The sequence below is a fragment of the Coffea arabica genome, chromosome 1c (genome assembly GCF_036785885.1).
Source record: "Coffea arabica cultivar ET-39 chromosome 1c, Coffea Arabica ET-39 HiFi, whole genome shotgun sequence".
NCBI lineage: Eukaryota > Viridiplantae > Streptophyta > Magnoliopsida > Gentianales > Rubiaceae > Coffea > Coffea arabica.
In genome coordinates, this window is record NC_092310.1 from 9881545 (window position 1) to 9906260 (window position 24716).

Below are 24716 nucleotides of genomic sequence, written 5' to 3' on the forward strand. Positions count from 1 at the left end.
ATTAAGAACTTGCAGAAGCATCAACTTGAAACAAGAGGGCTGTGTGAGGATTTGATTGCCCAAATGAAAGAGTTACTTAAGACAATTTATGCTATCGCTTATATTTCGAATTTGCTGGCTATGCAAATATGTCTAACAAATAAGCTATTGGAAGTAATTGATTATATTCTCTTTATTTTGGCTGAAACTCTTTTGACTGATTCTTTTACTTCTTATCAAGTTAACAGTAGTTAGAGTCTTGTTGTGTATGACCATTCATTCAATTTAGTTGTGTAAGGTTGTAATAGCATATTTTCTAAATAAAGTCTATTCTAATACACATAATACTTTATTTTCGATGTAGCCTAATTTGATATTGATCATGAGGAGGCTGTTGGATATGATGATAGAGATAGTTGAAGTCTAACATTGGTGGTGCAATCTATGCTTTAGTTTGGAAATCTAGTACTCTATTTTTTAGGAAGGATATGTATTGGCCATTAGTGCTTGAACTGATTATGTGGGATTTGAGACCCGATATTTTTGGTTGACTTTTAGTTTGATGAATTTACCGATGTTTGTGGCCATATATATTAATTTGTGACTTCATTCTACATTAATTTTACCTTTTATCAAATTGAATGTTCTGCTATAATTTGTTGGAAAATGCTATATTCGTAATGGTCAATTTCAGCTCTTCGAAACAAAGTTGATTTGCAAGTTCACTAAGTGATGACTATTTTTGTCACTGAATAATGGGACTGATAGTGACAAGCTTAGGTCGTCACTGTAAACTTAAAATTTGTGACAACTTTTGCTATATCTATGACAAAAATATAGGTAAAATAGTGACAAGAAAAGCCATCACAAAATGATATCCTTTAGTGACGACTTTTTCCTCGTCATTGAATAACAAGATTCTGTGACGACTTTAAAAGGTAGTCACATGAACCCATTTGTGACATAGAATCTGTGACAACCATGTGACAAAAGGAAAAGTCGTTACTATATCTATATAATGACGACTTGGCGGCATTTAGTGATGAACTTTTGTTGTTACAAAAGGCCAATTTTCTTGTAGTGACCAACGGCATTTTGATCTAAGTGCAAGTTTAATTCCGATTTTATACCCGATTGCCTACAAGTATACAGGTCAATCAAGTAGTATAGGGCATGTATCGGGTCGATCCCACGAGAAGCAAATTAAACAAGTACTAGGTCCTTATTTACTCTATTATTTAGACTAAAAATAAATTGGAGTAGAAATATTATAAATGCTACTTCCAGCAATCTAATTAGATCAATGCAAGTTACAAATGGAGAAAATTCACTAAAGACTTGAATTTAGGAATATAGATTCCACTTATAGCGCAAAAGATCCAAATGAATGAATTTAACACTTGTTACTACTCTTGTTTAAATAGGGATTCATTTCCAAAATTGCCAAATTTTCATTCTCATGATATTAAGGCTTAGAACAGTCTAGATTTCTCTAATATCTTGATTAAAACTAAATCTGCTCTTGTTCATGCAAGAAATGGAAAATTCATCAACTTGAATGCATTTCTATTCTCATGAACCTACAACTCAAGCTCTACTCATGTTATTCCATTATTATTACCGATTTTCATTGAGTAATAACAACTATAAACCTGCTATTGGTGATCAAACAACAACAACAAGTAATCAATATGCACAAGAAGACAAGTTAATACAAGATGCAACAAGTGTAAATCACATTCAACTCATATCACTTGGCCATAAGTTTCATCTACTTCCTAGATATAGAAATTTAGCTACTCATGAATGATATAACAATCAAATTCATAACTTCATTAATGGAAAACATCATGAGTTACAAGTACAAGAAGGATAAAGAAGAGTTTAGCCAAGTTAATGGTGAAGCCCCCAAAATTCTGCTATGTCTTGCATTAGATGATTACAAGATGAAGTCTCCAAGTGTTCCTGCAAAATTTGCTAGTTAGAGAGAATATGTTCTGCTACAAAATTGCTCTCTATCTCTCTATCCAGACCTCTCATGTTCCTCTGCATAAACACTGGTCAAAAGCTCCTCTCCACCGGTCTAATTTTCACCCTTTGATTCCCCAAATCTCCTTTTTGTTAAGAAAGTCAAAAACTATGATTTTTTGACTTTTTTGACTTGGAAATAAACCATATTTTCCTCATTTATGTATTAGAAGCATGTGTACCAAATATAGCTAGAAAGTAGTGTGAACATAAGAGAAATGGCTGAGCAAATTGCAGAATTTCGGCTACAAAACGCGTATTCACTTTTGACCTCGCTTCAACTGCAATTTTCTTTGTGATAGCCGCCGAGCTGGCTATTGTGCAAAACATGAAAGTTGTAGCCCTTTGACTCAACGTTCCAATGCTTCAAGAATCATCTAATTTAGAGATCGGTGGATGGAGATATGATCGAAATACCACAAACTGGTCAATTCTGTGTTTCAACTCTCGACCATACAGATAAGCTTTTGTGTTTCGACTTTTTGACTAGGAAAACGATTGAATTGGATTTCGATATTTTCATACCAAATGTAGGGCTACCTCATAGCTTTAAAATGGTATAAAGATCACCTCAATCCGATATGTGTAGTTCCAGATATAGCCGAAATACAGAAACGTGTCAAAATTGTCTTGAACTGCATTTCTTCAATTAAATGTTTTTCACTTCATTTCTTCTTCACACACTTCAATTCATCACCAATCATCAGATTTTCTTCTCAATTCACACCCTTTGATGATTGAATCATTAATCCTGCAAGAAAATGAAGTTTTTATCCTTAAAATCAATAGAAATGCAATATTAGCCACTTTAATAAAAAATATATATTTTTACGAATACCCTAATTATTTTAGTTATAAACTAGATTAAACTACTGAAATTAACTGATAAAATATACTTAAAAATACGTAAAATATACTCTTATCAAATACCCCCACAGTTGAACTATTGCTTGTTCTCAAGCAATTAGAAATACAAACCAACAATATTTCATCATTTTTTAAGATAAACATATGTGCTCAAATCAACTTCATTTTCTCGAATCAAGGTAAATAACCATTATGTGATTTTTCTTTAATTCTCAAGTACTCATAATATCAAGTAAAAGAGAGCCAAATATACCATAATTATACTAATTCAATTTAATTTCTCATTCTTACCCAATTTCACAAACAAGTAACTCATATAATCAATAAAGATGCTAACTAATCTCATGATCATCTTCTTCTTTTTCTTAAAGAGGGATTTATTCTTTTTTTTTATAGTTAAATATTACTTAAGTTGTGAGAATATCTTTTGACGTGAAGATTGACATTTTTAAACGAAAATCGCCAGTTACTCAATATTTCACATACTCAAGTTACTTTTCATACTCTTAATCCAAGTACCGTTTTACACGAAAGTCGACATTTGTAGATGAAGACTCCCGGTTACTAGGTACAAGAACCATTGGAGTAGAATAACTCTTTTTTTTTTGTTTTTTTTACAAGTATATAGAGAAATAATAAATTCCCTCTAAAGAATAATCATAAGAAGAGTGTGACCCTTATTGACCATATTAATTTCTTAACTTATAAAATCAAGTAAAAAGAAAAAATTTCATCAAATATGCAAAATATAAGCATAATTTTCTCCACTTTACTAGATATACTTTCCTGCAAATGTAAAAATTATAATCACATAATAGTCATTTCCAAATTAAATGAGAAGAGAAGTTTTGAAACTACATAAATTTATTTCAAAAGGATAATTGACAAAATTTTATTTGTTTATTATGATTATTATTATATATATATATATGTATAAGGTTTTGAAAAAATTTTGACAGAGTTTCCCCTTAAAAGCACCCCTTAAAAGTGGACTAAACTTCCTGCCAGCAAACCCAAAATAAACAACAATTAAGCATAGGAAATATTTTCAACTACTTGTCCACACATTAAACATAAAAGCTACTAAAAGTACCACATATTTCTTCCCCCACACTTAGAATACACATTGTCCTCAATGTGTATGGAAAGAAAAGAAACAAAAGAAAAGGAAAAAGTATCCCCCAGTGCAATGGTTGAGATCCAAGTCAACCATTCGAACCAGGAACTTCTACCAAAATATAGAAAACTGCTAACACCCTTTTTAATAGATCAAATACACTTTTAACGCAAATCAAGGGGTTAAGTTGCTTGATCAAAATTTGCCTTTTTCACCTCAAATGATACTTCTTGCTTCTGTTTACCAACCCTATGACACACAAACAACAAATTAACTTAAATATATGTATTAAACACAAAATCACTCCAAATTAACACTTATAACTTAAACATTGGGTTTGTGACGACCCCACCTCCCCCTAAGGCGAACCAAAGGGTTTAGCGGACCGCCTGCCCAACTCTCGCCGGGACTCACTTACTTACTACATTCCTCAAGTAAATTACAAGGTACAACTCGAATAATACATCCAATTCTCCAAAATTACATATCATAAGCGAAACGGAAACTAGTTCTAAGCGTAGAATGTAGATATACATCCGATTCAATTCCAAATATTTATACAAGCCCAAAGGTACATAAACCAAAATCAAATCTAAACTATACAAGATGTACGCCATCCAACCACACAATGATCCAAAAACAAGTTCTTCCTTTACTTCGATCCCTGTGGGGAGAAGAAGATAATAGGGGGTGAGCTAGAAGCTCAGTGAGTGACTAGTAAAAGTAACAGCCAAGTATATTTCACAATAAAGCATTGATATGATGTCATGATGCAGTAATCAAATGTTCATTTATTGCTCATGTGAGCCAGTGAAGTTCTTGTACTTAAATACCCAATGCTCGTTTAGATCAGGTAACCGTGAAGCAGAAGTAAGGAGCCATCGTACTCCAAAGAATGTGTAAACAGTAGTGGAGACATTGGTTCTAAGCAAAAGACTTTCCAGGAACTCATTGGAGCCAAATTATGTCATGGCACACACCCAAACCCAAATGATATGCAATGGAGTAATAAATGCAAGAATTAGTTCAAAGTAACTTTGGAAATAGTTGAGAGATCACTCACCAACCACGACTCACGAACCTCATCCATCATTTATTATTGTCCTGCTCAAGTCCAAGCCCTTGATTAGTGTCCACCAAGTATAGCCTTAGCTTTCCCCTTCACAATCTCACCAACAATTCACTAACTAAACACTCAAAGGTGAGTTTAATCGGTTTATTTCTTTTGTTTTCTCACTTTGTGGTTGGATTCAAGAAGAAATGAAGAAATCTTCCCTTGGTATTTTTCCCTTCTTTCTCTCGGCCAAGGAGTGCAGAAAATGAAGAGGAAAGTGCTAAATTTTGGAGATAAATAGAAAGACCAAGTCTTGGTCAAGAAACTCTAGGGTCACCACCACCTTTCATTTTTCTCTTTCTTTTCCTTGCTATTTTAAGCCTCAATTTTCGGTCAAAGCAGCTGCCAATTAAGAAGATATTTTGCTCAAAAGTCAATAAGCTTGTATGGTAAGAAAAATGGTGGTCAAGTGGTGCGTTCAGTCGGTAGTGCGCGGGACCCGCCGGTTCGCGCCGTTTTTCTTAAAAGCACACGTATTAGGGTTTTTACTTCCCATTCACTAACCTTATATCATTGCTACTAATCACATATTATTTCTCACTTAAAAGTCACTTTTAATCTCCAAATTTAATCCTTACTCTGTACCGAAAATTCATCCGGCGAAAAATCGCGAAAACCCTAATTTTGCTCCGATCTTGAAACCAAAAGTAAAACCCTACTTTCTAGGTTCATTGGCACTTATTGTGGGGCGATTGAGTAGTAGGGCCATTGTAAAGTGGTATTTGTCAAAGAAAAGAGAATTTTTAAGAAAAATATAAGGAATTTGCATGGCTTCTAGCCGGATTCTCCACAAAACACTATTCACCAGAAATTTTTCCCTTTTCTTCTGCCTCGGGGTGTCACAGGGTTGCCTCCCAATTAGCGCTTTTGTTTATAGTTGTTGGCTCGACTCACAGGTTCAGATTCTTAAATTGAAGAAGAGTCGCCCAAAAGACATATAAGTCCCTTGGGAACGATTTCACTTGCCAAGTAGGGTTTTAATCATTGTCCATTGTCCATTGACCTTGAACCGCTCATTTCTTGTATTAGCTACTTCAACGGTTTCATAAGGAAATAGTTGAATAACTTCAAATGGTCCCGACCATCTTGACTTAAGTTTTTCCGGAAATAACCTCAAGCGTGAGTTGAATAAGAGTACTTTTTGCCCTACCTGGAATTGTTTAGGGATAATATGCTTATCATGCCAATATTTGATCTTTTCTTTATAAATTTTGGTATTTTCATAAGCATGTAACCGGTGTTCCCCCAATTCACTTAATTCAAGTAGCCTCCTTCCACCTACAAGATTAAAATCCATGTTAATTACTTTAATAGCCCAATAAGCTTTATGTTCAATCTCTACAGGTAAGTGACAAGCTTTTCCATAGACTAAACAATACGATGACATCCCTAAGATTCTCTTAAATGCCGTTCAGTAAGCCCATAGTGCATCATCTAGCTTTGTAGCCCAATCTTTGCATGACTTGTTCTCTGCTTTCTCTAAGATGAGCTATATCTCTCAATTAGCTAGCTCCGCTTGTCCGTTGGTTTGAGGATGATACGGGAGTGATGTCTTGTGCCTACAGCCGTATTTAAACAATAAGGAATCCAGTTGTTTGTTATAGAAATGTTTTCCTTCATCACTTACTATGGCCTTAGGTATACCAAACCTGCAAAAAATGTTCTTTTTAAGGAACCGGAGTACAATCTTAGAGTCATTAGTAGGTGAAACGATTGCCTCTACCCATTTAGAAACATAATCCACTGCTACTAAGATGTACTTATTATTAAAAGAATTAGGGAATGATCCCATAAAATCTATACCCCACACATCAAATAACTCAACTTCTAAGAAAGTAGTTAGGGGCATTTCATTTTTTCGAGATATATTTCCAGTTCTTTGGCATGCATCACAACTTTTAACATATTCCCTAACATTTCGGTACATAATTGGCCAATAAAACTCTAATTGCCATACCTTTGCTACAGTCTTTGAAGTGCTAAAATGACAATCTGTTTCAAGGTTATGACAATGATATAAAACAATATGTACCTCGTCTTCGGGAATACATCTGCGCACCGTTCCATCAGCACAATGTTTATATAGCAAGGGTTCCTCCCAAAAGTAACTTTTGACATCATGCAAGAATTTCTTCTTTTGATGATAATTAAATCCCTTTGGAATCTTTCCACTTACCAAATAATCAGCAAAATCTGCATACCATCGAAAAATTGATAATTGCTAGGACAAATTCATCCAGAAAATTTTCTTGGATAGGAACTTGGTCATTGATTGGGATATATTCCAAGCGTGATAGATGATCCGCCACGAGATTCTCCGTTCCCTTTTTGTCTCATATTTCCATATGAAATTCCTGCAATAAAAGAATCCACCGAATTAATCTAGGTTCTGCGTCTTTCTTATGTAGCAAATATTTAAGAGTCGAATGGTCCGTACATATGATAATATTAGATACTACTAGATAGGGTCTAAATTTGTCTAAAGTAAATATCACCGCTAATAGCTCCTTTTCCGTTGTTGCATAATTGAGTTGTGCCTCATTTAACAATTTGCTAGCATAATAGATGACGTGCAATCTTTCTTCTTTCTTTTGCTCCAAAACTGCTCCAACCGTATAGTCACTTGCATCGCACATCAATTCAAATGGTAATGACCAATCAGGCGAAGTTATAATTGGAGCAAAAATCAATTCCTTCTTCAACCTTTCAAAAGTAACCAAACAATTATCATTAAATTGAAAAGAGGTATCTTTACATAATAAATCACATAACGGCTTTGCTATTTTAGAAAAATCCTTGATAAAGCTTTTATAAAAATCGACATGTCCTAGAGAACTCCATATCCCCTTGACATTGCTTGGAGATGGCAATTGCTCGATGACTTCAATTTTTGCTTTATCCACCTCAATTCCTTTAGAAAAAATCTTGTGTCCTAAAACAATTCCTTCTTTTACCATAAAATAGTATTTCTTCCAATTTAGTACAAGATTTGTCTCTTCACATCTCTGTAAAATCAAATCCAAATTATGAAGACAATGATCAAAAGATGAACCATACATAGAAAAATCATCCATAAATATCTCTATAATTTTCTCAATATAATCAGAAAATATAGTCATCATGCAATGTTGAAAAGTCACAGGAGCATTGCATAAACCAAATGGCATCTTTCTAAAAGTAAAAGTACCATAATGATATGTGAATGTGGTCTTTTCTTGATCCTCCGGAGCTATAGCTATTTGGTTATACCTTGAAAAATCATCAAGAAAACAGTAACATTTATATTCGACTATTCGCTCCAATAATTGATCAAGAAATGGTAAAGAAAAATGATCTTTTCTTGTTACCGCATTTAATTTGCGATAATCGATACACACTCTCCACCCAACCACAAGTCTAGATGGAATCATCTCATCATTTTTACCCACAATTGTAGTTATTCCACCTTTCTTTGGTACAACATGAATTGGACTGATCCAAATGCTATCGGAGATAGGAAAAATTATACCTGTGTCAAGCCACCTAAGAATTTCATTTCTTACCACCTCTTTCATGTTTGGATTGAATATTCTTTGCATTTTCACCACCGGTTTATAATTGTCCTCCAATAAAATGCGGTGCATGCATATAGAAGGACTTATACCCTTAATGTCTGAAATTGTCCATCGAATTGCCTTCTTACGCCTTCTTAGAACTCTTAACAACTTTGTACACTGCTCATCATCAAGGCTAGCATAACGATTACTGGTAAAGTGCTATTTTCTTCCAGAAATTCATACCTTAGATGAATTGGAAATGGTTTGAACTCTAATTTTGGAGGTTCAATTTCTGAAGGTGGTGGAAGCCCTTTTCCTTGACCAAGACTTTCATAGACATTACCCCTTTTATAAGGTGCTTGAAAATTCAAATATTTGGCCAATTCTTCAATCTCTTCACACAATCACTTTCTTGCATACCTAAACTCATTAAACAATACTCAAGAGAATCGAAGTCAAAATTGAGTTGGTTCAACTCTTGGGTTAGTTTATCTATTATGCCAATAGAATAAGCATGATTGGTAAAAGAAGGGTATTTTTTCATTTCATTCAAATTAAATTATACATTTTCTTCACCTACTTGAAATTTAAGTTTGCCATTTTTAACATCAATAATAGTACCTACAGTAGTTAGAAATGGTCTACCTAGAATAATTTGTATAGATATGTCTTCTTCCATATCTAAAACCACATAATCCACTGAAATGATAAATTTTTGAACTTTTATCAATACATTCTCTTACACTCCCAATTAATATCTAATAGACCTATCCACTAGTTGTAAAGTAATATTAGTGCGTTTAAACTCATGCAAACCTAATTGTCTAGCCACCGTTAAAGGAATTAATGATACACTAGCACCAAGATCACACAATGCTTTAGGAAAATCAATGTTACCTATGGTGAAAGGTATAGAAAAACTCTCCGGATCCTTCAATTTTGGTGGTAGCTTATTTTGTATGATAGCACTGCACTCCTCCGTTAGTGCTATTGTTTCACAATCTTCCAACTTCCTCTTTTGAGTCATGATTTCCTTGAGAAATTTTGTAGATGAAGGAATCTGCAAAATAATATCGGCAAAAGGAATGTTAATGTGCAATTGTTTGAAAATTTTAACAAAATTTTCGAAGTTTTTATCAAACTTATTCTGCTTGAGTCTTTGGGGAAATGGAACCACAAGAGTTATCAGAATGGTAGTGAAAAATGATGGTTGATTTTCTCTTGGTTTCTCCCGATTATTTTCCTCTACAATCGCCTCTTGGTTCCTTTTCTTTTCTATATGTTTTTCACTCTCATCTTTTTCATCTTCACTCACTAGAGGATCTTCTAATTGTTTACCACTACGAAGAGTAATGGCTTTGACATGTTCCTTAGGATTAGCCTCCGTTTTGTTAGGTAATTCTCCTTAATTTCGATTGTTCAAGGAACTAGCAATTTGACCAATTTGGACCTCTACATTCTTATACATTGTAGTAAGTTGGTCCAATCTTCCTTCTACTCGCTCAAATCTCTCCGAAGTAACCTTATCGAGTTTTTTCACCGCAATCTCCCAACTTGGTTTAGTTTTAGCTTGTGATTGTTTTGGTTGGAATCCCGACCAATTGGCTGGTCTTGGTTGATTGCCTTGATCTTTCCATCCAAAATTTGGATGGTTTCTCCACCCCGAATTATAAGTATTCAAATAGGGGTTATTTAAGCATTACGATTGTAATTGTTGACAAATTGTACCTGCTCAGAATCAACACATTCATTAGCATCATGTTCACCTCCACATACAGAACAACAAATTACATGTGCATTAGATGAATTTGGACCAACTCCACCTTGTCTACTTAGTAACTTCATCATATTATTTATTTGAGCACTCAGCATGTTGAGAGTATCCATTTCTATCATACCTGCGTGACGTCTCATATTACCTCTCTCATTGGCCCATTGGTAGTTATTTGCGGCCATTTCTTCTATCAAATTCTGAGCTTTTTGGGGTGATTTACCCATCAAAACTACACCTGCAGCTGCATCAATCATAGTTTTAGTAGAAAAAGATAAACCATTATAGAAGGTTTGTATGATTAACCACTCAGGCAGTCCATGATGTGGACATTTCCTAAGCAAATCTCTAAATCTTTCCCATGCCTCATATAATGATTCACCTTCCAATTGGCTAAAGATAGTGATATCCATTCTTAGCTTAGCAGTGTTACCTGGTGAAAAATACTTATTCAAGAATTCTCTTGATAAATCATCCCATGTGGTGAAAGTGTTAGGAGCATGAGAGTGTAGCCAAAGTTTAGCCTTATCTCTCAAGATGAAAATGGGAACAATCTTAGCTTTATAGCCTCATCACTAACTTCATTCATTTTAATTGTATCACATATTTCCAAGAATGTAGTTAAGTATGAGTTAGGATCTTCTACTACATTATCTCCAAATTGAGATTGTTGAACCATTTGAATAAGTGATGGTTTAATCTCAAAATTGTTAGCATTTACCGTAGGTCTTGCTATACTTGTTTGAGATTCTTGTATTTCCGATAGAGCAAAATCTCGTAAAACTCGCTTATTTGTTTCGTTTTCTGCCATCTCTTTTTCAAATGGTAGCTATATTAAGATTTCCTCTATCGGTTGCCAAATCTCTTGTGATGTATTCTTCCTTTATCTATGTAGTGTCCTCTCAATTTTTGGATCAAAAGGTGCTACTTCCCAAGATACCCGGTGCATACACTACAAACAGAAATAAGAAAGATTATATAGCTTCAATTGTCAAAAACTGATTAAAATGCAAAATTAACTATAAACAACTTAACTAACAAAAATAAAGTTGTCTAAATTAATAGAGATTATTAGGCCCTAATATTGCCGCTCCCCGGCAACGGCGCCAAAAACTTGACGGAATTTTAATCTAAGTGGAAGTTTAATTCCGATTTTATACCCATTTGTTTGCAAGTATATAGGTCAATCAAGTAGTATATGGCATGTATCGGGTCGATCCCACGAGAAGTAAGTTAAACAAGTACTAGGTCCTTATTTACTCTATTATTTAGACTAAAAATAAATTGGAGTAGAAATATTATAAATGCTACTTCCCACAATCTGATTAGATAAATGCAAGTTACGAATGGAGAAAATTCACTAAAAACTTGAATTTAGGGATATAGATTCCACTTAGGGCGCAAAAAATCCAAATGAATGAATTTAACACTTGTTACTACTCTTATTTAACCAGGGATTCATTTCCAAAATTGCCAAATTTTCATTCTCATGATATTAAGGCTTAGAACAGTCTAGATTTCTCTAATCTCTTGATTAAAACTAAATCTGCTATTGTTCATGCATGAAATGCAAAATTTATCCACTTGAATGTATTTCTATTCTCATGAACCTACAACTCAAGCTCTACTCATGTTATTCCATTATTATTACCAATTCTCATTGAGTAATAATAATTATAAACCTGCTATTGGTGATCAAACAACAACAAGTAATCAATATGCACAAGAAGACAAGTTAATACAAGATGCAATAAGTGTAAATTACATTCAATTCATATCATTTGGCCATAAATTTCATCTACTCCCTAGATATAGAAATTTAGCTACTCATGAATGATATAACAATCAAATTCATAACTTCATTAATGGAAAACATCATGAGTTACAAGTACAAGAAGGATAAAGAAAAGCTTAGCCAAGTTAATGGTGAAGCCCCCAAAATTCTGCTATGTCTTTTACTAGATGATTACAAGATGAAGTCTCCAAGTGTTCCTGCAAAATTTGCCAGCTAGAGAGACTGTGTTCTGCCAGAAAATTGCTCTCTATCTCTCTGTCTAGACCTCTCGTGTTCCTCTGCATAAAAACTGCTCAAAAACTCCTCTCCACCGGTATAATTTTCACCATTTGATTCCCCAATTCGCCTTTTTGTTAAGAAAGTCAAAAACTATGGTTTTTTGACTTGGAAATAAACCATATTTTCCTCATTTATGCATCAGAAGCATGTGCAGCCGAATTCTCTTACCAAATATAGCTAGAAAGTAGTGTAAAATAAGAGAAATGGCTGAGCAAATTGCAGAATTTCGGCTACAAAACACGTATTCACTTTTGACCTCGTTTCAACTGCAATTTTCTTTGTGATAGCCGCCGAACTGGCTATTGTGCAAAACATGAAAGTTGTAGCCCTTTGACTCAACATTCCAATTCTTCAAGAATCATCTAATTTAGAGATCGGTGGATGGAGATATGATCGAAATACCACAAACTGGTCAATTCTGTGTTTCAACTCTCGATCATACAGATAAGCTTCTGTGTTTCGACATTTTTGACCTGGAAAATGGCTGAATTGGATTTCAATGTTTTCATACCAAATCTAGGGCTATCTCTTAGCTTTAAAATGGTATAAAGATCACCTCAATCCGATATGTGTAGCTCCAAATATAGTCAAAATACAGAAACGTGTCAAAACTGTCTTGAATTGCATTTCTTCAATTAAATGTTTTTTACTTCATTTCTTCTTTACACAATTCAATTCATCACCAATCATCAAATTTTCTTCTCAATTCATACCCTTTGATGATTGAATCATTAATCTTGCAAGAAACTGAAGTTTTTACCCTTAAAATCAATAGAAATGCAATATTAGCCACTTTAATAAAAAATTTATATTTTTAACAAAATCCTAATTATTTTAGTTATAAACTAGATTAAACTACTAAAATTAACTGATAAAATACATAAAATATACTCTTATCAGTGACACCCGGCAATTGAATCACCAAAAGGCCGCCAATGACAAGTTCTTCTGCTCTTGCATTCAGAAATCTGTTGAGATCTTTCCTGAACTGAGCAAAATATGCCTATGTGACCTCTTTGTTGGTGCCCGAACAATATGTCTTGCTGTTGTTCCATGCCAATGAGTTGTGATCTCCAACTTCTTTTGGAACCTTGGAAAGCCAATGGAGTGCATAAGAAGAATTTGCCAAATGAAAGCTAGATTTGGGGCATAATCGCTCATAGAAAGAGCCAGGTACGGCTGCAGCAAAGTATCTCCAGGGTGAAGGAAGGGATTTGAAGAGAGTATTGAAATCATTGTCTAAAAGATCATTGAAGAAAACATGGAAGTCGAGGGTTTCACACTGTTGCAGAGATTTATTCTTTAGCTCCACTGCTCCACTACTTCACAAGAGCATTGAACTTTCTATCAGCCAAATTTTCCAATTCACCTTACTTGAACCAATTTTTCGTGTTTACTAAAATTCTAAGAACTTCCAATTTATCCCAACACAGGCAATATAATCGAGTAGTACTACATCTGCATCTAAATTTAGGTAGATTATTACCAATGGCAATTTTAATTAGATTACAACCAAATCAGTTTTAAAATAAAGGATTTCCTTAGCTGATGCCTGGAGTATAAATATTAAGATAGATTTCAGGTATTAAATTTTTTGAAAAATTAAAATTAAATCAAGAAAATGTCTTAAATATAAGCACCGATGGCAATAAATATGAGTGTGTTGCCTAGTGACCATCCGGCTCGACTACTCGTTAGAATAACATTGTACACGAAAGCTTGATATAAAGATAGATCAGGTTCTCACCACTCTCAAAACCCTTCTCGTACATCTTGTTAACTCTATTCCTTTATTTAGGTGAACATGAGCATATCCTATAGAGAGAACTCAATACTCTACAGCCATTTATTGCCTGTTGAACATGCTTTATATATCACGTTCTGGACTGATATATAGGTCCAATTTATTGGGATTCAATCGCAGAACAAATAATTATTGAGACATCAAGTATATAATAATTTAATGACAAATAATCCACAAGCGTGAAAGATAAACGACACACAAGATTTAACATAATTTGACTTCATAATTAAGCCTATGTCGACGAAGTGAAAACCTATTCTTTATTATGAGAGGAAAATTCTATGTAAGAATACAACTTGAATCCAAATCTAACTTTTAAATACCATCTATCGTCACTCAAAAATCCTCTTTCACCCCATATATAAAGTTACATGTTGCCTCTCGTATATCACTTTGTAGTATACCAGCCTCTATCTATTTATAAGATATATTACTTGGTCAACACTCAAGTAATAACAGAAAATAATTGCTAATTTCTAAATTGATACATAACAGAAAATAACTTCTAATTTTAAAATTGATTTTTTTTAACTTTTTGGTCTCTCTTCTCTCTTTTTTAACCGAAATTAGTTGTCTTTTTTTTTAAAAAAATTTATCACCTTTCAATCAATTACCCATTTTGACAATCTTGTATTCCTTCTTTATGCAAACTAGAGGGCGATACTTATCTATTATAAATAATGTTTTTCTTAATTATCACTTAAGTCTATCTAATAGTGAAGTTTAATTATATCAATCCAAGTAATTTTGGGTAAAAATTTGGAGACTGGTAGCTGGTGACTTTTGTTGACTTCCACAATTTCACCCCCTCCTCCCTTACTCCTTGCTAAATCTTGAAATTTTTAATTTCCATTTTTCGATATTATTCAGAGAATTTTAGTTGGCGGCTTCATCGGTGGGGATTTCCGGATTTCGTCCAAGCACAAAGGCCTTGTATTTGCTGTTCACTCCCTCAGACTAACTCACAAGTTTTCTTTTAGTTTTGGTTTGGGTAGCTTGTGCGATTACCCTATCTGAAACGGGCCTCAAACATAAAATGAAAGATGGCCATGCTGAATTGTCTTGCAAACATTCTTTTTTTTTTTTTTTTTTACGAAAATGATAAACCTATTCTATCTTACATTAGGGGAGGGGGCGGATTTGAAGAGGTCCACGGATAATCCGGAGAGAACTAAATCACCACCGAATCAGACGGGTGTATTACGTACCCGTATAAATATTTTATGCAAAATCACTTAATATGGCAATTGGTGGGAGGCAAGGGTTCAATACTTTGGTGGTGACCACCAAGTCAAAGGCTAGTGATTTGCTAACATTCTTTCTGCCTAGGGTGGAAAGCGACCGAGTATGAATCTTGTCATTAACGGAAAAGTTGACTCTTTCGGAAGCATAATGTAGAATATGAATCTTGTCATTAATGGAAAAGATGACCTTTTCAAAATAAACTTTCACATCTAAGGTCAAGTATGAATGCATGCAGCAGATAATGCTGTTCTTTTTTAAGATGAAAAATTCTTTTGGACCACTTATAGGTCTCTTTTTTCTTAAAAACATGCAAACTATCACATGTGAGGTCAAGTTTGCATGCAGCAGATTGTGCTGTCGCTTTTCTAAGATAAGCAATTCTTTTGGAGCTCGTATAGGTGTCCCTTTTTCCTAAAAGATATAAAAACAAGAAGTAGTAAACCTTGGCCAACACCAAAGACTTTTAAGCCTTTCTGGGGTGAAAAATCAATGGTTCAAACTTTACCTTCTATCACTTGTCACAATATATGATTTCCTCGAGTTCATACGAGTGTGTAGTACACCCATCTAATCCGATAATGGTTCAGTCCCAGTTGATTTTCCTGTTAGCCCAGTTGGACTTGTGACAGTCCCATCTCCCCCTAAGGCGAACCAAAGGGTTCGGCAGACCGCCTGCCCAACTCTCGCCAGGACTACTAAACAAAAACGCATAAAAACCCTATGAAACGTTCAAAAGGACTTCGAGAAAAAAGAACTTTCGAAAACTAAAATAACTAAACTGAAAGATGCAATAGAACTTTGACATAACGTTCCAACGAAAATTGAAAACGAAACGAATGCACTGAGGCCACGTCACAATCCGGCCAATATCTGGTCGGATTTCCGGCCGGATTCGAGGCAGTGGCAATACCCCAATTTTGTCCAATCTCCACTAACAATCCGGCCAACTATCCAGCCAAGAACTGGCCGGATATGCGGCAGGGTTCGGTGAACAGTTTTTTTCCGCCAAAAACTTTTCTTCTTCGTTCAAATGCCGCACTTGCCCGATCTTGCCAACAGGTACAAATAAAGTTCAAACAACTATAAAGACATGCATTAATCGAGAGATAAACATAGTTATATACTTGCCAAAATATATACATTGGTGTCTTCAACGATTTACTTGAAGTACAAGTCAAAATATCCGTGCTTATACAAAATCCACAGACAAGAGAACGAGTGTAATAAAGTACACCCTCGTTTCATACAAAATAAACAGAAGTCATAGTCATTCAAGTTACAGATTTCAAGTACAAATAAACCAGTTAAGCAGCAAATCGAGGGAGTGGTACACTCACCAGTTCAAACAAACAACTTCAAACGTTTCCTCCCGAAGTACTTCCTGGATCACCGGCACATCCTAAACCACCAAGGAAAACAATTATGGTTCCCACACCCAGAAACCTAGTGAACGAAATGCACAAATGAGGTTCGACTACAAGTCGTGTGCCTAGTCAAGTTAACTACGAGGGCAAATGAATAACAATGTGGGGTTGGAGTAAAAAGGTAGCAGTTGGTTTTCAAAACATGAACAGTCCTAAAGCTTTTCGCTCAAGTTGCGAGTACAACCAACTAGCCCTTGAGTGAAAATGTGGGCGGCATACCCTTTGTATTTACCTAATTTCCAACCATTTATGGCTTAATTATTTTCTCAATTCAGCCCCAAAATCACACACAATTATTCTTACCACAATAGCCTTTCATTAGGCTCCAAAATCATCTACTTACCACACAAGTCGAATAATACAACCGGAAATCAGTTTTTGAGGACAAAAGACTAAACAGCAAATTTGGCATCTTATAGCATTTTGGTCACAACTGGAGTTACACTTATCGGTTTGGGGTACACTTTATACCGTTTCAAAGCTGAGACAGAGAACTACAAGTCTTATGAAGACACCACTTCCAATTCGTGCATTTTCAATATCAAAATGTAATATCTCAGAGAAAAATAGAAAACTGTCCGCAAAACAGTACGTTGGGCAGTCAAGGGTATGTTTGTCAATTCACATGCTACAGTACTCCAATTGAGTTGAAATTTTGCAGGCAGCTAGATAACACCATTTCCTACAACTTTCATGTTTTGAACTAAGCCTGATTCAGCCTCTAACATGGATGAATTAAGCAGGTCAGAGTATAACAGATTCATCCTTAAAGCTGGAAATTTGGAGCTAAGGCTAGAAATTTCTTTAGGCAAGTCCATCTAGCACATAATACACTAATATATCACATAACAAAGCTAGCAAACCATGGCTAATCATTAAGCTCCATATGAGGGCAGAATATTCACCAATAAAACTGAAAATTTCCATAAGACCACTTCAAGCCATCATATTTCTCACAAAACTACATATTCAACAACCTTAAACCATTAATATGCAATTATTAGAAGTAAAGAGGGATTCGTTGGCAAGTTACCTTAGAAACACTAGAAAAATGGTAGCTTAACACTTTCCCCTCAAAAAACACTCCACCAACACCTCCAATCCTCCCTAGCTAGCGCTTTGCATGGATTAATTTGCACTTTTGATGGTTGGAACACAAGATTGGAGTAAGAAATTGGAGTGCACGATGAAATCTTTTCTCTCTTTTCTCCCTTATCAAGCTCGGCCAAGAGAAGCTCAAGAATGGAAGGAATTTGGTCAATTTTTTAGGTTTAGTAAAGGTGAAGAAAATTAGTCAAAGTCCATCTTCCAATAGTCTAGTGACACTTGGCTCCTTTAAGGTTCAATCCTATCCTCTTGTCTCTCAATGGTTAATCTATCTAGCTAACTTCTAATTATCTCCTAGCACCTTGTATAATAATATTCCTTAATACGAAATTTCAACGAGTTGTCAAAAATTTATCGCACTAACCGCACTAGCGGGTCCCACGTTCACAATACACTTCAAACTTAACATGAACTAATTTATTTTAGAAAAATGATTTAAAAACTATACTTACTTATAAAAATCTTTGAAAAATTAATACAGTAAAGTAAAATAAAGAAAATGCATGCGAAAAATAAAATTAAAAGATATAAACTAAGGGAATTTTACGGGCCCTCACAGGACCTTCCCTCAACATTAGGTTAGGAGTATGATAAATAAGTGACGAATGAAAAAAAAAAAAAAACAAGTAGTAGGTCTTTTTCCCCAAAAATAAATTTCATATCCCTTCTGATGGTATAGTAATAGGTAGCTTCATCATTCTAATCATTGAGACTTTTTACAATTGAACTATTTTATTTCAAACTCTATTCCATCTAAAAAAAATTCCATTACAACACAATTAGTATTTTTTAGTTAATCATTTTACTTAAATTCGTGAATAAGTTACCACCCGACGTGCAACGTATGCTCTGGCAAACTAGCGAGAATAAAAGAGCTTCCTTGTACATTGATGTTTGCATTCCTTGTTTCGGCAAATTATGGAAAGTCCACTCAAAAAAACAAAAGGCTTATTATGGAAAGCTGGGAAGACAAAGTTCGCCTACCCGATGGCTATTATTATTATTAGGGATAATTTCAAAAACCTCCCTTGAGATTTTTAACAATTTCATTCAGCTCTCTCGAAATTTTAAAAATTACACATACCTTCCTTATAATTTGAAATGATAATACTGCCCTTAAATAATTCAATGAAATTCTTGTTTTGTATGCTTATATTTTAATGAAATTCTTTTTTTATTCTTTTTCCTTCTTATTCCTTTTTTTTTGCCAATAAAATTATAAAATGACCACTATTACCGCTAGTTTCTATTGTAACCAAATTTCAAACTATTGATTTTTTATGAGTTAACTTTATCAAATAATAAAATACCATCAAAAGTATCCTATCATAATGATAAAATTATTTTTATAGTTGTTTATCAAATAATAGGTATGGATATGAAAATTTTGGCTCCTTTTTCTTATAATCATACTAGGTAATCTTATAATTGTATAGGAAAGTAACTTAAAACTCATTATACAAGGGAGTTGTTTATCAAATAATAGGTATGAGCATGAAAAATTTGACTCTTTTTTCTTATAATTATACTAGCTAATCGTATAATTGTATAGAGAAGTAACTTAAAACTCATTATACAAGAACAATTTTTTTTGTATAATTTAAAATTTTGATCAAGTCAATATTATTTTAAGATTTTGTTACTAAAGCTATCAAATCAAGGAAGGTAGGTGTAATTTTTCAAATCTTAGGAGAGTTCAATAAAATTGTCAAAAACCTCAGGGAGGTTTCTAAAATTATCCCTTATTATTTAAAAGCCTCCATGACCTTCGATGCGATTTTCAAGTTCCGTTGTACAAGCCACAAATCACTCCCTGTAGAAGTTTTGAATACTATTACGTTATGGGCTCACCTGGACCTGGCTCATGGTCCTTATGCACACCTCTCGAAATGTATATTCTTACTCTGTATTCAAGATGGTGATTCATTTATTGCGGTATGCACTCTACAGATAGGCAATAAGGTATGTTTTGAATTTAGAAACTGATCCAAAATTCCCAACTCAAGACAAATGCTAAATAAGACAAGTTCACCGACCTTGAATATATTTTTTAAGATCCATTCTACGAGCCGTCATATCAACAACGGGATTCGAATACTCTATCTTTTATGAGAAAGTGATTCATCTTTATCAACTGAATCAACTTATGTTCGTTAAACCGCGAATCTTTATTTATACAGTTACATGTATAAGACAAATGCTCAATAAGACAAGTTCGCCCACCTTGAATATATTTTTCAAGGTCCGTTCCACAAGCCGCAAATATTTGTTTATACAATTACATGTTTTTGACTGCCAAAAACCTACCTGGCACATGGTATCGTCTACGCAACTCTAAATTTGTCTTCTGGATATTAAAATCATAATCGTAATTGATTTTTTTTATGGCCTAAAAAGTTATCTGACCTGACCAACTCGAGATCTGAAGCAGAGAGATGTTGAAGTTGTGACTGCAGAAGGGACTGTTAGACCCTAGGCAAGTGTTCCTTCTCAAAAAAGAAGACCCTAGGCAAGTTGTGGCAATAATTATAAATATTACGTCGATCTCAGGAAGAAAGCAACTTTTAAAACACACATCAATCGCTTTCAGAGTTTTGTATAATTAAGTCAACAATTTGAATCCCCTCGAAATTCTATGAGGATGCAGGCCCTAAAGGAGGTTGAATATAATAAATACCTCCCAACATTTTTTTTTTAAGGAAAATACCTCCCAACTTCAATCCACACCAAAAGTGAGAATTGAATGTCATAGGTACTCCAAAAAAAAAAAAAGTCATAGGTACATATTTCCTAGGCTATAGGCTGCTAACAATTTAGTTTAAATATTTTGAACTAGTGAGTTAGGTCTGAAAGTTATTAAGTTTGAAGCGTTAGGTCCAAGATGGTTTAGCTTCAAGCAACTGTGTGATATCCCCAAAACAAGCAACTAAACAGCAGCCACGGCAGGTGCTCATTTTCATGTGAATAAGGGAACAGAGTTGAATAAATATAAGAAGGATTTTAAAAGTATGGTGAAAATAGCCGCCATGGCATGTGCTCAAGTTCACGTGGATAAGGGAATAGAGTTGAATAAATGTAAGAAGGATTTTAAAATTATGGTGAGAATCTGATCTATTTTATCGAACTTTCACTGAAACCATTGGGCTTGTTCAATGGCCAGGTGAATCCTTTCAAGGCTCTTCCATGCACTTGCTTGAGGGTTCAAATTCCATTTAATACATCACACAAGAAATGTATTGTTCTTAAAAAAAGTTTAGAGAGTGTAATACTGCACTTGTCTAAGCTATCTAGTGATTCATTTCCAATCGTCATACAAGTCTCTTTACATTTTCCCACAAATTGGTTGACTTCCAACCGTCATACAAGCCTCTTTGGGCTTTTTCATAGATAGTTATCGCTGTAGACAAAAAAAATACTTGTTTGATTTGGTGGTTCACTTCCAACCTTCATACAAGTCTCGTTAGCCTTCCTCATAGAATAGGAGTAGCAGTATGTTGCTCTTGTTAATATACCGGATTGTCATTGGGCTGTCTTCAGTTCTTACATTTAGACATTTTCCTAATCTAACTTCAATTTAAAAAAAAATACTTGAAACCTATCTTAACAACTGTACATTGGGTACTGGCTAAGGTAATCCTTCATCTTAATAATTTGGTTTATGATTTAATTAAATGTCATGGGTAATAATCTATCTAAATTTGGATGGAGATCTAATACTACTTGATTAAATTGTCCTATGTTGGGATAAATTGGAAGTTCTCAGAAATTTAGTAAACGTGAAATTGGTTCAAGTAAGGTGAATTGGAAAAGTTAGCTCACATGAAACATGTTTAATTAGATTACAATACCTTCAAACTTTTATGAAATTTCATTTTAGTCCCTATCATTAAATTTTTAAAATTAGTCTTTGATATGGATTCCAACAAAATTAAATAAACACCATTTCCAAAGCTATAATAACGTCCTTTCTCCTTTTTGTTTTTTCCTCTACGCTATTTCTTTCTATGAAGGGCCATTTTTCATGCCTTCTTTTATCCTTCGATTTCTCTAAGACTAGATTAGCCCCTTGTTTTTGAGGCTTTAGTATTTGAGGTGGCTCAGAAATATGGCTTTCGAGAAACTACGTTACTCAGCTCCCACATATTCAAAACCACGTTATCTTTTTTGATTACTATTCGTGCATTGACCTCATTATCAACGTGCCCTCATAATATTCAAGAAATCAGATGCCAATCTCGACTATTTACTAGGTGACATGTATCATTAAATCGAAATCTTGAATGGAATTTGGCACTGAACTTAGTCTACCTATTTGTGTTTAATTAATTTAAAATGTCATCTTAAATTAATTTGAAACAGGTCCAACACTCTTGTGGAAGCTAATCATTTTGAAATCTTAATATTCTAATTCTTCTCATGTCAAAGCATAATGGCCAAGTAGAATGAGAACCTGAATTCAGCAAAAAAAGTAAGAATTGAGAAAATCTCAGCTCTAGGCATGAGGTGAATCTCGTGAATATTATTAAATATGTAGACAATCAACCATAGAGGAAAAAGAAATGCCACAATAGCTTTAGTGCTACTTTATGAGAAAAAAATAAGTGCATCTTCAATCAGTTCAGATAGTAAATTGACCAAAACAACAATCCTTCAACAGACGCGTTTTAGCAGAACAAACAGGTCAACATCTTTGCGAATTTCCTGATAAAAAATTGAGCAGCTCTCTTCAAGTTTCTTAGCAAATAGATCGAAAAGCTGATCCACAATGTCTATTTCGAAATGGTCTTTGATGAAGCCCTCAAAGATGGATCTGGTCTGCAAGCAAGTCATTTTTGCATCAAATGGCAAGTGCTGCATTGGGTGATTCAATATCTTTATTCTTTCTGCCGTAAAATGGCCATTCCCTTTTATAGCCAGGTCCAATTCTTCAATTGATGGAAAGTACATTGGCGAGTTGAATGAATGCACTTTTTCATGACTGATAAATCCCTGCAGCATCCACGAATGAGCGGGCTCAAAGTCAGAAGAAATCATTTGAACTGATGAGTGTCACCCCAATACTTGCATTACAGATCAAATTAGTAAACTGGATTATTGATTAAACTATTCAAAATGAAGAAAGTAAAAGATGTAAATTGTCAGATAATAGCAAGTCGGCCATCTCAAAAAGACATGGTCCTAACAGCTCTTGGATGAAGCCTGCACCAGTATTAAAGGGAAGGGCGCCGCGCGGAACGCCGGGTAATTGAATCACCAAAAGGCCGCCTCCGACAAGTTCTTCTGCTCTGGCATCCAGAAACCTGTTGAGATCTTTCCTGAACTGAGCAAAATATGCCTCCGTGACTTCTTTTTTGGAGCCCGAACAATATGTCTTGCTTTTGTTCCATGCCACTGAGTTCTGGTCTCCAACTTCTTTTGGAACCTTGGAAAGCCAATGGAGTGCATAAGAAGAATTAGCCAAATCAAGGCTAGCTTTAGGGAATAGACGCTCGTAGAAGGAGCCAGGTACAGCAGCAACAAAATATCTTGGGTGTGAAGGGAGGGATTTGAAGAGAGTATTGAAATCATTGTCTACAAGATCATTGAAGAAAACATGGAAGTCGATGGTTGGACTCTGTTGCAGAGATTTGTTCTTTAGCTCCACTGCTTCAACAATGTTCTGCATTGCAAGGAATGTATTGGGTCCAGTGGAACAGCCAAAATCAGCAATCACAAATCTTCTTGGCCAGACTTTTTCGATGTCTAGCTTCTCCTTAATTGCTTGTACAATTTCACGTTTTGCAGCTTCAATCACCCCTTTCTACAAGAAGTATGACACAAAAATTCACATGCACAATGTCAATTGAATGGCACGTGATGGAATAGTAAGTTGGAGCAAGTTAAAAAAAAGTTTTGTAGGTGATATGGTGACATTAATAGTACCTGATAGCTGGAATTTTGAGCATAGCTCTTAGAATCATCTCCACCATTAATCGGGTGTGATTCAGGCTTTTCTTTAGTTTCCGCGGAGTGATTCCCATTCTCCCTATCTTTGATGCTCTTCGCAAGTGTCTTCACAAGACTTGCATGATTTCCATTCTGCATGCATTTACTGCTCTCCACAAGTGCCTTGCATGCAAGACTTGCATGATTTCCATTCTCCATGTCGAATACACACTGGTTTTGTTGATGCAAAATCTGCTTAAATAAGCCAATGTTGTGTGCCACATGTAGTTGAAGGTTGAAGGTGAGTACGTAATTGCCCCAGCAGCCTCAACTGTGGCAAAAATAACATGATAAGCTTAGAAAATTTAAAAACCTTTTAAATTGCATCTTACTTGCCACTCTAATGTTTGTAATAATCCCATTTGCCCCCCTAAACAATTAATTCACAAATAAATGGTTCCTCGACTCATGTTTACTAAAACATTACTATAGTTGAAAACTTCTAAATTATAGAATAGCAAACAACAACTAATGCCTTCCTCAAACCAGCCTTACCACGAACATAATTTGACACCATCACTTGTAAAAAATTTTTTGTTCGACTCCATCACTGGTAAAAAAAAATTTTAGTACAATTATTGCGCATTTTTCAATTCTTTGTTCATCAATGTAATGGCCCAATTTTGTCTAATGTTTAAGTACTCTAGTTCTTCAAGAAAAACCTG

General features: G+C 34.6%; 1 protein-coding gene, 1 non-coding gene and 1 pseudogene across 2 annotated transcripts; 1 reads left to right on the plus strand and 2 right to left on the minus strand.

Moving 5' to 3' along the window:
- The window catches only part of LOC140038922 (loganic acid O-methyltransferase-like), a 79699-nt pseudogene extending 65441 nt beyond the window's left edge, over window positions 1-14258 (minus strand).
- LOC113743771 (small nucleolar RNA R71) lies at window positions 10728-10834 on the plus strand. Its single transcript, XR_003461196.1, has one exon. It is a non-coding gene; the product is annotated as a small nucleolar RNA R71 (small nucleolar RNA).
- Window positions 14259-22716: 8458 nt separating the features above from the next.
- LOC113737896 (loganic acid O-methyltransferase-like) lies at window positions 22717-24196 on the minus strand. The gene is made up of 3 exons (XM_072048121.1): window positions 23989-24196; window positions 23217-23866; window positions 22717-23056 (listed from the first exon to the last, which is right to left on the minus strand). Exons 1-3 carry the CDS (start codon window positions 24148-24150, stop codon window positions 22717-22719), a joined length of 1152 nt encoding a protein of 383 aa, XP_071904222.1. The 5' UTR covers window positions 24151-24196.
- Window positions 24197-24716: the final 520 nt, after the last annotated feature.

What these genes read in the sequence shown, in the direction of transcription:
- LOC113737896 (XM_072048121.1), bottom strand. Translation starts at nt 24,150, where the DNA reads ATGCAGAATGGAAATCATGCAAGTCTTGTGAAGACACTTGCGAAGAGC. An exon ending in CTCAAAATTCCAGCTATCAG is followed by an intron (nt 23,867 to 23,988) that starts GTACTATTAATG and finishes TACTTCTTGTAG; the next exon opens with AAAGGGGTGATTGAAGCTGC. An exon ending in CTTTTTGAGATGGCCGACTT is followed by an intron (nt 23,057 to 23,216) that starts GCTATTATCTGA and finishes GTGGATGCTGCA; the next exon opens with GGGATTTATCAGTCATGAAA.